General features: G+C 40.9%; 2 protein-coding genes and 1 long non-coding RNA gene across 3 annotated transcripts in view; all 3 read right to left on the bottom strand.

Annotated features, from left to right (window-relative positions):
• LOC116220516 overlaps positions 1-16,291 on the bottom strand; it is a 42,444-nt gene that overhangs the window by 21,644 nt on the left and 4,509 nt on the right. The window lies entirely within an intron of this gene.
• Positions 5,853-9,211, bottom strand: hoxc5a (homeobox C5a). The gene is made up of 2 exons (XM_012836605.3): positions 8,306-9,211; positions 5,853-7,006 (listed from the first exon to the last, which is right to left on the bottom strand). The coding sequence occupies exons 1-2, from the start codon at positions 8,811-8,813 to the stop codon at positions 6,792-6,794; spliced, it is 723 nt and encodes a 240-aa protein (XP_012692059.1). The 5' UTR covers positions 8,814-9,211; the 3' UTR covers positions 5,853-6,791.
• Positions 9,212-13,295, bottom strand: hoxc6b (homeobox C6b). Its single transcript, XM_012836615.3, has 2 exons — positions 12,503-13,295; positions 9,212-12,013 (listed from the first exon to the last, which is right to left on the bottom strand). The coding sequence occupies exons 1-2, from the start codon at positions 12,897-12,899 to the stop codon at positions 11,715-11,717; spliced, it is 696 nt and encodes a 231-aa protein (XP_012692069.1). The 5' UTR covers positions 12,900-13,295; the 3' UTR covers positions 9,212-11,714.

Here is a 16,291-nt window from a genome sequence, read left to right as displayed (position 1 = left end):
AATGAAGCCACCTAGCAAACTAATTCTACATTTAATTTCATACTTTTAACAGAAAAAATAAGAAAATCATGACACGCCATGTCCCGGTAAAGGCCTTAATATTCAACATGGAGTTAGGATATGGAGTTTCCCTACCATGGCCCCCTGCATTAAAAACACACCCTATACATCAGCATGACCCAAAACCACCTGGTTATTGAACTCCTGGCTTCAACAGACCCCTGCAGCCGTCGGTGACGAAGCCTTTGACCAATTAGGAACTACTACTTTCGATGGATTTCCGTCGAGCATCGCAATATCAAGAATTCCCTTGCTTCCCTTGATTGGCCTTTTGTTTTTTGAATAAATGAATGTTGCTGCTGCTTTTAATCATTGTATGTGGTTAAGTATGTTTTGTTTCTTGATTTCTTCATGTAAAGAGAGATGGGCTATCTAGACTAATTCTTTGAGTTTTTTTGTCAACATCAGAATGATATACATACACACCAGTACATCTCCTAAGAGGGCTTGGAATGTCTGTTTACGACAACATGATTCCAAAACAGAGCTAAATGTAAACCACAAGTGGTATCATTGTGGCCTAAGCTTTGACAATAGAGGTAAATCCAGTCAATACACGCACGTGAAACGTAGATCTAAGTAGTTAAAAATAAGAACAGATGACATCATAAATTATATTGATTTAATGTTAACGCCTGCACAAAATCACCACGTGTATGTACGTGTTTGTGTATGTATACGTCTCTGGGCTTGCAATCTCCGGCAAGTGTCTTTCAGTATGTTGAAACGGTAGCCTTTATGACATTGACACAGTCAAATTAGTGATGCTAAGCTTTGCTGATATTAAGCCTTCATTTTAGAGGGCCATAGTAAGTGACTTGGGGTGTGACAACAGACTTGGTGTATGACAAATATGTGATTTAGGTAAATGTGTTAGTTTTGTGGACACTTCATAATTAGTGTGGATAAGTGAACCGTAGCCACTGAAAGCTCGTTAGCGAGTGGAAGCTTTACTACATAATTAGCTCCGCTGCTAGAAAATGGGCACTAGTAAACACACAATATCGGTCCACTGTGGTCCAAAGTTATTTTCAGATTTGAAATAGCCTAAATTGTAATAAGTCCGACTCCACCAGTGCAAGTCATTCACAAGGATAAGCGATATCTTAATACCTCAAAACGTTGAGCTGATGAGTTAGTGTCTGAGGTAACAGTCTGATATGGTTCCTGATTTGGTTTGCCTTAGTGTCATCGTCATGTTGGGTCATTTTACAAATGTGAGGTAATGGTATTTGGTGTCAAATATTTAGATAGGCTATTTGTTATTTTAATATTCTATAATACATATATGACCATGCCTTGGATTCAAGCGGTCTACTGTCTGTGATACAGCTGTCAACATTGCTGACCGTATTCAGCTCACCAGGAACCATTGTACATCAGGTAGATAGCACCATTTAGAAAGCTGGGTGGGTAATTTCCATGCGAGATAAGTATGCATAATAGATGTATGATGTATAATAGATATATGAATCCCTTCATTATTTCTTAATACTGCTTTTGCGCACAACTCTTTCCCCGTGTCTTTGATGTAATGAAAGGTATAGAGATGTGGGCCAAATTCTAGGCCGTGTCCTTTGAAGGCTAATTATTGGATTTATCACGTGGTAAAACAATGGCGAGGAAAGGGCACGTTTGAGCTCTGAGTCTGTATTGCTAACGATTATCATAATATATACGGCCATTATTAAGGTATTGTAGATCATAATACAGCAATTTCGAGTGCTCACATCTCGTCAGTAGGATTTATGGAACACCAAGGCTCGTAGACGGTGCAGTAAGACTGGGAGATCACTTGACCTCAATGCTGAAGCTTTGTCCGTTGAAGTAGCATACTCAAAAGTGGTTAAGATAAAATGCTATTTTATGATGTTTGTAATTTGATACAACCGGCCGTAAGTGTATTTGAAAATGTATCATATGAGCTGTAGTTTCACAGTGTAATTAAAGACACAGTATTATGCAGAAAATCACCTTGGTTGATGGTTCTAGTTTTTTACAGGTTTGTATTGAATTGCCTACACACCATCAAATGCATTAAATGCTTTTTTTCCTGTCGGTTGAAATCATCATAATGTTGAAATTTCTGACTTTGAGAAATCAGCTTAGGCCAGAAAGATGACACGATAACATAGATAGCAGATACGAACGTGTCCTGCTTGCAGCTGAACTATGCAACCAGGGATCAGACTCTGGGAGTTTGCTCTGCTTCCTATACCCACGCCCCCTATACCTCGCACTACCCCCCCTCTCTCACGCACACACACAAACACATACATATACACACATTCACGCCTCTCATGATACTCTAGAGTTTGGGTGACAGTACCAAGCACCTGTCCATACAAAGTATGTGCAATACACAGCAGTGAAGAGAGTGAATACTTGATTGTGAAACGAAACCTCTTTAAAACAAAAGTTCTATCCTTTTCCCGTTTACTTAAGACAAGGCGCCATTCAAAGGACTTAATTGGGAACGTTATAGCACTATGTAGTCGGCTAATTTTATGAACAGCGTGTTTCCCAACTCACTAAAAACAGATAATGTACTATCCAGCTGAGACTGCATAACTTAAAATCAGTGGCCGGAAAATAGCAGAGCGGTGCAATCTGTTTCACAGCGTTCAGAAAAGACTTGGGGGTAATTAATTAACAAGGTTCATTTTTCCCATTCAAATCATAGTTTATAGTTCAGCCTGCTGCACTATGGCTGAAACGGTGGACAACTGCTATCTCAATTAGCCCACCTATGTTGTAATTTTATAATGTTGTAATGTTGTACATGTATCGCCACTTCATTTAAGTCTGATTATAACATCATAGAAGTTGTTGAGAATACTGTGTAAGCATTTTATATCGCAGATTATGCACATGTGCATGAAATGTGCATCCACTACTTTATCAGAAAGGACCCCGCAGCATCCATGACTGGTTCTAACAACCTGTGGATTACAACAAGGGCCAGGCCACGAAAGAAACTCGGTTTCAAGAAATGGCAGAAAGACACACTTATGATTGCATAAGATGTAAACACTGAACGAAACCAATTCTATTTTTAAAACCTTTTAATTTGGCACATCACAGCAGCATCCAAGATGCTTGTGAAGGTACATAACCCAAATCGCCTTTTCCCCCGCAACCCACACACACTCATGCACGCGTGCGCAAAAGCACACAGACTCAGATATGGACAGAGCGAGAGAAGAACTGAGAGATCCCCAAACTACTTATCCCACAGATATTCAACTCTCATATTAACGAGACTCTCCAAAGTGAGGGAAGGGAAGCAATGTCAACATGTTAAGAGCCTAATTGACAACCATTAGCGCAAAGAACACCCAAGCATTTCTCAAAGAAACATTAAATTACAATATTCATTAATGCCCCTTGGGTGACCGAAGGGCAGGTGTCTATTTCATTACAAGCTCTAGAAACAAGATTATTAACTTACTGCACCGTCTGGGACCCATTTGCCGGTGTCGAACGAGGAGGCTGAGGGAGCATCGGGAACGAGCTAATCCTCACTAAACGCCCAGCGCCCTTCCGTCCAGCCAGATAAGAGTGGCCAACAGCTGCGATTCACGACAGTTAACATTATGTATGATGTAAATATATTGAGGGGTTTGTCAGCCCTGCCTAACCATAAAACTTACTTTAATGGTGTCACGTGCTCCCCACGAGCCACTCAGGGTCAGTGCCTAAGGCCATTTGGCATACATAACCTCCAAAAGTTTCTAAGTGGAGAAAAAAAACCACACACACATTGACAGAAACATATAGGGGGTTTCTTCCAAAAAGAGACCCTCTTGCCCTACGTGTAAGATGTTCTTGAAAGTTTGTTCTATCCGATAAGCATTGTAAATTAAGTATTCTTACTCTGTAGAAGAACCTCTTCAGGAGGACCACATCCACACTAACGAGGGGTGAGTAATGATGTTCATTCTTTCTCTATGACGCAAAAGTGATCAAATAACTTGCCGGCAGCCGCATAACAGTTCACATTATCATTTATAAAACGCCGCTCCGTTGTTGATTTAAGCAAGGCATTGCAGGAGGAGCTAACCGGCGTAGTCTCTTCGGAGGAACTTGGCTGCTCCGGCGCAGGGATCTGACATGTTTCGGATGGCTGCGCCGGGGGGTTCCCCGAGCATCTTTCATTTGAGATACTGCTGAATTCTTAAAACTTTTGGTTGTGCTGGTCATCATACAGGCATGTGAGACAGGTAACCGTTTTGTCTGGGTAACAGTGACTTTGTATGGCCTGTGGTAGATCATATGAGCTGTTTGGTATAGTTTAAAAACTTTGGCAGCATGTAAAGGTTGTCAAACATAATAACTTAAATAGCCTGGGCCACGAATTCCGCTCAGCACTGTCGTATATTTACGTAAACTCGTTTATTCAACATTTTATTGGTCTGTTTTCCATGATATTTTTCGTCATGTGCATCTTTTGAAGGGGCTCAGCTTCATATGATATTAATATGATGCATAAGTTCATTATTATGATACGTATCTATAAATACATTAACTCACACGTGTTATTGAGAGGAGGGTTCTAAGGGGGACCCTCATCTTTAAATTCTGCTCGAAAAAAAAACTCCTATGGAAAGTGTCTCTTTAAAACTCACCCTGTGAAATATTTTGGGAATGTTGGCATCAAAATGTTATGATTAATAGGGCCGTTTCCGCAATGCAACGAGCTGGACACTTCAAAAGGTGGGGTGGGAGTCTGTTGCATTTAGAGCTTTCCCTTGTTCGCATCTGTTTCATTAAACAGGAAGCAATTGTCGTTTGGGAGGTGCTAGGCAAAGCTGTAAAGTTTTATGACGCGATAGGGTCATAAAGTTTCGCAGGCCTCCGTCTGTACTGTAAATAACAGGAGAGGAAACGGCGGCTGTCAGAAAGTCGGCATCAAAGCGCAGCCAGCGGAGAACTGTTAACAGGAAAAAGTCAGCAAACACTTACTGTTTCGTTTAACAATCAAGGGGCTACTGCACTGGACAAACTTATTTCTCGATCCAATGAGACTCACCCTGCAATAAGTGTGGTTTGACAAAGAAGACAGATATTTCTGCTTTCATCAGTACTCTATTTCGTTTTCACAAGCATTGTCCACAAAAAGGTAAACCCTATGCAGCGGCCATCAGAACTTTAAGTCATATGGGTAGTCTTGAGTTCACGTCAGCGCTCTTACATTCCAGCATAGTCTTGAATGTATAAATTCAGAGACATCTTTGAGGAACCCCAGATATTCAATTCAGGTGTCGTTTCAAATTGGACAGAAATCAGACTAGACTGCCTGTACAGACTAACACAAATGTGTAGCCTATGCCTCTGGGTGAGCGATCGTATCCATGTGGTGAGACAAACTTGGCTAAGGGCGGATGTGACACTACCCATTTGGACAGGTGGCAGGTGCCGGAAACGACAACGAGTGCTACTGAGTTTAATGGCTATACATTGAGCTTCGCTCCACAGCAACTGTCATATGAACTCACATTCTGACATAGACTGAACATAATAGGAAAATGTTATTTTTCTCAATGACAGAGGTCTTCTTTGCGCCCAAGAAAAAAGTCAGGTCGTTTTGTCTCGTTTTGTAAGGTCCAGAGGTACAATCTAGATCTGTGCTTATTATTTCGCCCCATTGACTGTATTTGTGTATGTACGTGCAATGGTCACCCAACGTCTCTAATTTCTGACAGTAGGTTAGAGCACCTGAGGAATTGAAGACGTCTTGGTCAAGAACGGGCGGCATACATATGTCCTTCACTCAAAGATCACATGCGTCATATTTGTCTGCGTGACAGACGTCATGCACTGATTATTTTTATTATTTTGTAATCGATTGAAATTGAACAATAACTTCACCATTCATCCAAAATACATCTCAGGGGTTAGAATCAAACCATAACGCATATGGACGTATAAGTAAGGCGAGTGTAAAAAGGATTTCTGTGTTTTATAATAATACTTCTGGTTGTAACAAGAACAAAAGAAGGTGAAATAGCTTTCTGTAAATCAAGCTAGACGGTGTCACATTATTCAGTCTACAATCACATATAATCTAAATACAATACGAAGATGTAAACAAATAAATACACGTGTATTTTATCAATTTCCGCCACCCCACCTGTTTCTGGGAAAAAGCTATTCACTTGGTGAATTTTAAGTGACGAAATGTAAGAAGTAAACCATTAAGGCCCGTGGGCCAACATGATGAGCACCATAGTGGAAATGACCTTAATGTAGCCTAAAACTTAAACTAAACAAGATCAACAATCATCTTAATATTGAAAAACGTATATGAAAAACTATGAAATCCGAATGGTTACAATTGCAAAGTTAATAATACAACTGTAGCATTACTAGTTGGCCTAGTATCATGATAAAGACAACAGAAGTCTTGAGATTGAAATTCACTGCTGAAATGGATGCAACCTAGAAATATTGTGCATTTCGAAAATGGCATTTTGACTGCATCTAATAATACGATTAGGGTATGACCTATGTAGGCACAAGCCTATCTACAAAAACAAATGCTCACAATATTAAATAAACATGACAATTGAATTACACTCATATCCATATCGTAAGTTGAATAATACTTTCACATATCACACTATAACATCGCATTTACATTTAAGTCACAGTTTGGAAACACCGGTGGGTTAAAAGTTTTTGAACGCCATCCTCTGAATAGACCCTCAGCTCCGAGTGAAATAGGGACTCTAGAATGGATCTTTAAGTTTGAGCTTGGAATCCTTCTTCCACTTCATTCGCCGATTCTGGAACCAGATTTTGATCTGTCGCTCGTTCAGACATAGGGTATGGGCGATCTCGATGCGCCTTCGACGCGTCAGATAGCGGTTGAAATGGAACTCTTTTTCCAACTCCAGAGTTTGATAGCGGGTGTAACTCGTCCTTGAGCGTTTCCCATCCGGTTCTGGAGTGGCATCAAAAAATAAATAAATAAATGAAATAAAATAAAAAAAATCACTACAATAGACAGTCCTCTTGAAACAGTTGGCAACTTCTGCAGAGAAATTGTATGCTATACAAACAGTCCCATGTAGGCCTGCTTAACTCTAACTCTGATTTTGTATCATTTTAAGGACTGGCTACTCTCCTAGAGCTATTTTCATGTGATGAGCCTTAGCATGCACTGCCTCATTAAGTAAATTATAGTGCAAATTACCCAAACCTTACAAAGAATCCCTTTCACTCAAACTGGATATGACTGTCGGAAGAAATCGATTTCGGGTCAATTGAGGGTTACTATGCCCTTGTCATAGAGATACTTCCCAGGGCGGCCTCTGTCTTGGTTTAGAATTAGGTCACAGGATTAATTTGAAATCGATAACAGGTTTGCAACAAACATGTAACCAAAAGGATCAAAGTAAACCGAATCAGGCATCCCCTCGCACATTGTCTTTCAGATAGGCTATCAATAATCAATAATTTGATAAACTTCATAAACGAAAAGCTCATGCATTCAGACGTATGGGTGGGGGAAATGTAGCACTTCACATAGCATAAATAATTTTGATGAAATGAAGTAAAAAGAAAATGCAGGTGTGAGCAGAAGCTTTCAAAGATCAATAAATCTTTAACAGGTTGGTGTTAAAAGCTTGCAAAACTGAATAATTTACCTCAGATGTGAACTTTTATAATTTCACAACTCTTACAACTGAGGTTTTTTTCTTACAATTCTGTTGTTAGGCTAGGTTATGTTTAACAAGGCACACAAGCAAAATAGGATAATAAAGTGCCTTTATGTGATATGTTCTACTACGTTATTCATTGTAATGCCACGTTCCTTACAGTGGATTATAATGCGTGGAAATTGGCTACAAACCCAAAACTATTGGTTGAAACAATCTTAAGTTCTTAGAATTTTATATTCCCCAAAATTACAGTTTTTTATTCTCAATTAATTGTTTGGACAATAGACATATTGTTTTGAGTCGAGTTTTGTTTCCCGTATCCAATTTCATCGCCGTAAATTTGGACGTAGATCGCCTCTTCGGCGTAACCGGACAGTTTTACGAGCAATTGATGCCTTTGTCATAAAATTTACGACTGTGAGTTTTATTATTTCCGAATACGGCCTATAAAACTCTGGGAAAACTGTGAATGAACTCATGAGTGGTAGGGGAAAACGGAGAGCACATGGAGGAGTAAAAGTGACAAAGTAACACTTCTCGAGAACTATCAGACAAGAGGGAAGGCTCTTAAACTTTACCGTGGCTCATATGTAGTTTAGTCATCCAGGGATAGATCTGCGGCGGCTGCTCACTGCCTTGGGTTTGACTTGGGTGGCCGGCTTGTCCCACCGGCTGAACGGCTTGCAAAGTTCCAACTTTGGTCTCGTCGGCGCCTTTCGTTTTGCCTGTGGGCATTTCGCTGAGTTCCGTTGCCCCCTCACTTTTGTGGCCGTAAAGTCCGAGATTTAGGGAGCTGTGACCAGTGGTGTTAAGGCGGCCTCTGGGCGATCCAGTGGATTGCTCCACTCGCGGTGTGTGGTTATCCGGACTGCCACGCGGACCGGAGCTCATCTCCCCCGCACGGAGCGAGTTAGAGGAGGATGGGCACGCGAAGGAACCTCGATGTTGATGGTCGAGCCCTCCGTAACAGTAGCCCGACGGTACGTGGAGCTCGGGCACGGAACCGTAACCATGGTTGTGCAAAGTGAAGGCGGACGCTTCATGACTTGTTTGCTTGAACAACGAGTTGGCTACGTAAGAGCTCATTTCAAGAGAAAACGTAGCAAACACCAACTAGAAGCATTTATACCGAGTAAATTATTACATTAAAGTTCTACCACAACATGATAATTATATTCTACGAGCGCCGAGAACGGTTATAACGTTTTGTTATTGTTATTGCGTTTGATTTGTGGCTCTTTTTGAAGTTCATGAGGGTTTTTATCCTAAAAATGACCACGATTTATAGGTGGGGGGATTCTTTTATTTTTTTGTTCTCTATTGCCCAAATATGGGTTGTTTAAGACGTATCACGTGCTCCTATCGGCCAGTCATAAATTTGGCTAGATCACACCAGGAGGTTATTGATGGAAGTAGGAGAAACGTCTGATAAGTTGTTAGCAGGGACACGAGGAAGGGGATGGGGGGTGTTGGGGGGGGGGGGGGGGCACCAGAGGGGAAGAGCCGGACAGAAGGCCGAGAGCGTCACCTGGTGCCGGAGACGGAAAAGAGCATAGCTTGTGCACAAGCCACCTCTACTTACGACCTCAACAGTTCTCAGGATCTACCTGGCAACACAAATTAAAAAAAGAGAAACGTACGAAGTCATGCGCACATAGGATACACAAACTCAGAATATGGCTGCCATGTCCAAAGATCGTAGAGACATAAAGGAATTTATGTATAAAACTTGTTTTGTGTAATTGTGTACAGTATTTTGTATTGATGTGTATTCATATTATGAAATGAATCTGTACGCAATAAGGAGCTTTTCAATAAATGTATCTCAATGGTGAAATAAACGCTAATGGCATGAATCAGCACAAGTGGCCTGAGCATTGTTTTTCAGAAGTTTATGTGAAACTTCAGACGTTTTCGAAAGACAGCCTACCTTCACTTCGCAAATTTTCTACCACTGTCACTGGTTTCCACAAATATGTAAATGCAATTTTATACCAAATATAACTAACACGAGTGGAAATCAGTTTACTCGTCCTTCTCATTTTGGTTATTCCGGGTCTAAATGTCTCTTGAAATGTCCTTCGTTCCAAGTAGGCCTAAACGCGTATATTCATCTCAGCCGTAGGCCTATAGGTACGTTAAGACATGGATCCAAATTAGACAAAAATAGATAATTTGTCATTATTATGTCCTTTTGGAGGAATTGTTCTTCTGTACAATTCTTATGCAATACTAAAAAAACGTCGTGAGCTTATATTTTTGAAACAGATTATTCATCATTGACTCTGCGTTTGCAGCGTTCTCTAAATTCGTAGATTCTTAGATTAAACCACTAGCAATATAAGGCGACATAAGATACTTTAAAAGCAGACTATAATAATAATAGTAATAATAACAATACGTTGTTTATACCACACGGGCCCGATGTATTCTGTGTACGCATGGCATGTTAGAAAGGTTTTCTTTGCAGTAGTCTATGTCTTGTGGACCTAACAATGCAGAACACGTCTTCGAGTTGCAGCGGCCTTTCCGCACTGTCGTGCTGGTAATAGTCGGAGTATAACTTCTTATGAAATGCGGGTTTTGAATATCACTGTGACTACACACATATATATACACGATATGGCATCTGTTTTCGGTACTGTTATGTTATAATGTCGAACCAGAAAGTTCTCCAACTTGTGTGTGTCCGCTTAACAAGCAGATAGCATAAACTGAATAAACACACACGCAACCATCGTATCGCTATGGTTTTACTTTAATGCATCAGATGTAGTTTCCTTATCATGGCAGCTGGAAATATTACTCATAGCCAGAAAGACTGGCGAATTGATTGCTGTGGTGTTTTAATTATTCATTTATTTTCCAGTCTTTCTTTTTGTGAGGCATTGTTTCGTTTTAATCATTGTGCATCAGCGCTCGGAGGCCAAATCTCGTTTTGAACCGGAAAGTTGCGATTGTGCAATGGTTTTTGAAATCCAAGGCCTATTTGCGTATTTATATCACTTTTTGTTATCCTCTGTGTCATAATTGTTACTAGAAGTTGCCATAATTGCTTTTAAGAGAAGCTCCCTTCCAGGAACAGCTCAGATGAAAACTCCTAAAAGTCCTATGGAAATATCATTTTATCAGTAATCCTGCTGATCATCAGAATTGAAAGAACATTTTATTGACGGAGAATAGAACATGAACAGTGAGAAAATCACATGAGTCGAAGTTTTCATAACAAGTTTTTATTACATATGATGTGACGTACTTTTCATTCAACACTTATTTAACTAAGTAATCTAAAACTACTTGAAAGACACACTTTGAATTATGATATGACCATATATGTGATGTTTTACCTTGGTATACTTCTAAACATAAATATAGTACCTACTAACATTACAGTAATTACCTCAGGATGCGTTCCTTGACTCTCACATATGAGCAAGGCTTGAAATATGTCATATTTACAAACATATTCACAACTCAGGTAGTATGGATCGTTCAGTGAATATTCTATTCAGCATAGAATTTTGGTTTATACAACAAAATAAAAAGTATATGAAATCTAAGCATAAAAAAGTTAACGCGAATGTAGAGTTCTTTCCTTCACAATTTCATCTCCATTTAACCGCTCACCTGTGACTATTTCTCCACATAGCCAGATGTCCTCATGACTGGTGTAAGGTGTTCCTTATTTCAAGGCAAATACAGTAAAATCATGTTTGGCTTTACAGCTACTAGCCCACCAAAGTATGTAAAGGAATGGCAAGCCTGGAATAAATCTGTTTTCTGTCCGCACAGTCTGTTACTCTTCTTGAACTCAGGAGGAATGGAACACATAGGCTGTGTGATGGGTCCGCACTGCATTTTCAATCAGTTCATGTCTTCTTTCATGTCGATGAGTTGTGCCGAACAAAGGTAGTCAATAGGTAGTTTAAGTTATCCGTACATCACGATGGTTAAGTGTACTGCGCTAATGCATGTCGAAGTCGACGCTCACTCCTTCTTCTCGTCAGTCGCCTCGTCAGCGTCCTCCTTGCCCGTCTCCTGGCTGGTCCCCGTCGTGCCTGTGTCTGTGAGGGTGGTGGTCAGGTTGCTTTCCTTTTTCCATTTCATGCGACGATTTTGAAACCAGATTTTGATCTGGCGCTCGGTGAGGCACAGCATGTTCGCAATTTCGATGCGCCTGCGTCTCGTCAGGTAGCGGTTGAAATGGAATTCCTTTTCGAGTTCAAGAGTTTGGTATCGGGAGTAGATCTGGCGACCTCTTCGTCTGTCTGACCCGTATCCAACTCCTACGAGAAAGCACACACTTGGTGATTCGTGAAAGTAATGTTGGGGATAATTATTAACTAACACACATCAATACACCCACATGCCCACAATACTGTACTGTTTACACACATAACGTAACTTTTCAAAATTACCGTTTTTCTTCTTTAAAAAAAGTATCTCAACCTATACACACCAAAATTATCAACACTTCAACACAACAAAATTGGGGTCAGCGCGCACTTTCTTTTCATTACGAGAATATCTTTAAGCTAGGAACAAATGTGGTCCAATAAAAGTTGGAGTATCTTTTGTTTTTGTCTAAATGGAGGAGGTTCGTAGCAGAGCGGTATAGTTCGGCCAAAAGGGATATCCTCCAAAGATAAAAGGCCTTTATTGCTGGGCGACAGGGCGCTGCAGTAATGGTTTATGGGGTGATAAAAAGTAGCTTCCCCGGTCGTAAAACCAGACCGACCCTTGCTTAATTTATCTCTCGGAGTTGTAATACTCACCACTGTGAGAGTTCATGCGCTGCATCCACGGGTAAATCTGAACGTTGCCCTTCGGGTCCTGAGTCACACTTCTGCCGTGCTCCGTGGAATAATCTTGTAGCGAACTCTGTGCACCCTGGCCCAGGCTACTTTGTCGGCAGCTGGGTAGGACGTCCTTGTCCTGATAGAATACATTTGATCCATAATCGTATGGTCCCCGACCGGAGCCGAAAACTACGTTGTCTTGTGGAGAGTAGAAAGGCGATGAGTATATCCGGTTCTGCGCCACAGCTGCGCCGTACGACGAGAAGTGCCGAACCGGGTCATAGGTGGTTGAATTTAGGGCCACGTTGGGTAGAACCTCCTGGCCACCGGCTAAATGGCATGAGAGCGACGGGTTTGCGAAATAGGAATTCATACCTTTCCTCTCTATCCCTTGCTCCCACTCTTTCTCTCTCCCTCCCTCCCTTACTCTCACTGCTCTCTCTCTCTCTCCGGTCTCTCTTGCAGTCACTCACTCACTCACTTTCGTTTGGTCAGTCTATCTTTTAATGGAAGTGCTCGAGCTATATGATTTCTTTATAATTTATTTCCGGGCGCCAATAAAGACACTGTGCACACAACCGAATGTTGTTTCTGAAGCCTCGCTCCAAGATGGACAAGATGACAATGTCAGCTGACCACATTTCCTCCAATAAAAAGCCAGGAGTAGAGGGAAAGCAGGAAAAAACGCCAAAGTAGATTTTTTATTCTTGCACTGGCACACGCACTCATACACACATGCGCACACAGACACATACACACACTCACACACACAAGCAGACACACGAGCTTACATGTATGGACATACATACATACATACATTGGTACGCGTGCACGTACACACACACACACACACGCACATATTGGAGTATCCTGTTGTGTAATATGTTAAAAGAACTCTACATCGAAACTGTTTTTTTTTAATGGAAATTTAATTGAACATAAAGGACTAATAACAATTGTGCAATGAGAGCCTAAAGGAAAATAATAACCTATGTTAATATTTTATTTGTTTAATTTCTTAAGACTGTTTTCAGTGGTCTACGAACAATGCCAGTCCACAAAGCAAACATTATGCTTTCATGCCACGCAATGCAAAGATAAACGCAGCTTTGGCCACCGGTCGAGGTTACAGTAATCGAGTTATGCAGTCATAAAATAACATTGCCAATACAGTGTCTGTAAAATCGATGAACATATTTGTTTCTGAGAGCGGGTGACATCATTGCGGTACAATTTAAAACATTGATGCATGGTAAAGATTCCGAGTTAATATAATTAAACAAACTGTGAACAGCCGAACAAATATGCACCGAGACAAGCGATTCATTCACTGCTGGTGAGAGATTATTGCTTAGCATAATTATTAAATACAAAATAAGCAAAATGATTGTATTTTGACGCAAGGCATGATCCTTGTCATGGGTTTCCTCTCTCTCGGATGTGGCAAAAAGTTATCGTATTAACTTATGATACATGTCTGTTCGTCCATATGCGTCTTATAAAAAGAACAGAAGAGTGGTTTCTCTTTCTCTCTCTCTCCCTCCCTCACTCACACACACACACACACACACACGCAATGTGAATTCATTTTCATTTTACAGACCAACCACAGACAACATAGCACAGAGAATAGACTTCATCGCACTGCTGTTGGGATAATAATTATGTGTGGAGTATGCACCATATACAGACCGTGTAGAATTAGGGACGTGTGGGGGTGGGAATTTATGTTTTTATCCTTCCATGTGGCCTACCATAGTGACCGACATCTTAAATGGTGAAGATAAGTTGTATTACAACACCACCGTGCACATAACCGATGTAGTGCGAAAGGATGCAACTTATTCTGCTTGGACACACACATTTCCACGTACGTACAGAAGGCTACTTCACCAGAGTGACTCGGGGCAGATTAATAGTCGATAAGTCGAGTGTGATGTTGGGTAAGCTTTTTCGCGCAGCGCTTTCTCCTCTTTGTTCAGAGGGAATTCCTTGAGCAAAAGGAGGGGGTTTATGGCCGTTTTTTACTGCGAAAGAATGTCTTAACGCCTGTGCAGCCACAGTAGTCATAAAACCAGACAAATGACAGGTTCCAGTCGACCGCTTGTGACACCCCTGTGCATGCGCCACGGATCTACATGCCGGAATTCCGCCGGTCGTACAAAGACATGGGAGAAGGCATTTGTTTACGCGTGTGGATTTGTTTACCTCGCAAACGGCAAACGGATATGAGTATGGGGGGGGCGGGGGCAATCGAGGTCTTGTATATTTGTGTACGTCTAAGCGCACCTGCGCGGTGGCAGTCTGTGCGTCAAACGGTTCAAAACCACAAAATCAGGTTGCACTGGAAGAGAACCACACCATGAAAACTTAATTTTATATCGTAAAATTCACACGATAAAGTGACAAAGCATTCAAACCACTTTATAATTTATTTATGAATTATGGTTTAGCAGACCGCACATGGCAATGTCTTTCAAACACATCAAGTAGGCTATGATTTAAAACTAATGGGGAAAGTATGTCATTAAATAATTCATGTTCTACTGACGTCATGAATAATGTCTGTGAACAACCAGTCAGAATTACTGGCCTAATATGGCACATTATAATAATGGCAATTAAAACACTGCATGTTCTAGCAAAACTTTTTAAAAGGGTTCCTTACCCTTTCTGATAACGTAACCAGCCTCCGAAACAAGTCATATGTAAACATAGGCCTCGTAAAACTTCTTTAAAAATCACAGCTCTGCAGTTCATCCTTAAATTTCAATCAAAACAATTATTTCTCTTTAGTCCCGCGGTTCATTCTCAAGATCTGGGAAAGCTCGGGCCCTCAAGCCTTTATGTCGGATACAAACGTAGTGTTTCTCAAAGGGACTTTGATCTGAAAAGCAAATGCTTTTAAAGAGCTATTACTTTAATGTAGGCCATATGAGTCTTGCTGTCAGGCTCGTATGCAGCAGGATGTTATCGCTGAGCACTCACAGCCTCGTGTCTTAAGGCAACACACTTCTTTATTTTCTTCCCAGATAATGACCACCAAATCTTGCCCAAGGAAGCACATTTTCACAAAACGGGAGAGTTTTCAGGGTTTCATGGTTGATAAGGAACTCAAGTGCTAGGAGAAAGCGTAGCTAATTAGATTCATCAAAACTTGCTGGGAGCGACAACTAGGTATAGTTGTTGAAATCTCGGAAGAAGCAAAACACCCGACAAGACATCTGCTGTCATGGTGGTGGCTGTAAAGTAAATGTGAATTGGTGTGGGGGAGAGCGCGAGAACTGTTTTATTGGAAGCTGAAAGTGGAAGTGCATGGGGAAGTGTTTTATTGCATCCTTTTGTGGACGACTGGTTGAGCCGGGGCATTGCAAAGACAATCTGCTGTGTAATGCCTCCCCACAAGCTGTAGTGGGATGATCGGAGTAGTCTCATCAGGAAAACAACAACATACACTGGGAAAAGGGCCCTGTTGTAGTTGTGTTTAGCCTTTTCTGGCCTACATGTACATTTTGATTTTGATTTTCTATGGACGCATCGTCACCATGGTAAAGACGCGATGATTACCCAAGTCAAAGTAGACAAATGGAGATCAGTAGACCGCATTGTCGTATTTTGTTCATACAGGTAATGTAAACCTTTTAATGACATTACTTTAGGTTGCGTATATTTGTGTATAATAATTGATTAATGCAAATAGCACACACCAGCGTATGTGATGAATTAATCTTGCGTAGTAAAATGTCAATGTGTTGTGATATAGCC

Source organism: Clupea harengus, chromosome 5 (genome assembly GCF_900700415.2).
Source record: "Clupea harengus chromosome 5, Ch_v2.0.2, whole genome shotgun sequence".
Classification (NCBI taxonomy): Eukaryota; Metazoa; Chordata; class Actinopteri; order Clupeiformes; family Clupeidae; genus Clupea; species Clupea harengus.
The sequence above is the reverse complement of the archived record's forward strand: the minus strand, read 5'-3'. Positions and strand labels throughout refer to the sequence as shown.

Bases quoted from the DNA above. Each gene is read 5' to 3' on its own strand.
- hoxc5a (XM_012836605.3), bottom strand. From the start codon at position 8,813: ATGAGCTCTTACGTAGCCAACTCGTTGTTCAAGCAAACAAGTCATGAA. The intron at 7,007-8,305 runs GTAAAGTTTAAG...ATGCCACTCCAG, and splicing joins TAAACTACATATGAGCCACG to AACCGGATGGGAAACGCTCA.
- hoxc6b (XM_012836615.3), bottom strand. From the start codon at position 12,899: ATGAATTCCTATTTCGCAAACCCGTCGCTCTCATGCCATTTAGCCGGT. The intron at 12,014-12,502 runs GTGAGTATTACA...GCTTTCTCGTAG, and splicing joins GCGCATGAACTCTCACAGTG to GAGTTGGATACGGGTCAGAC.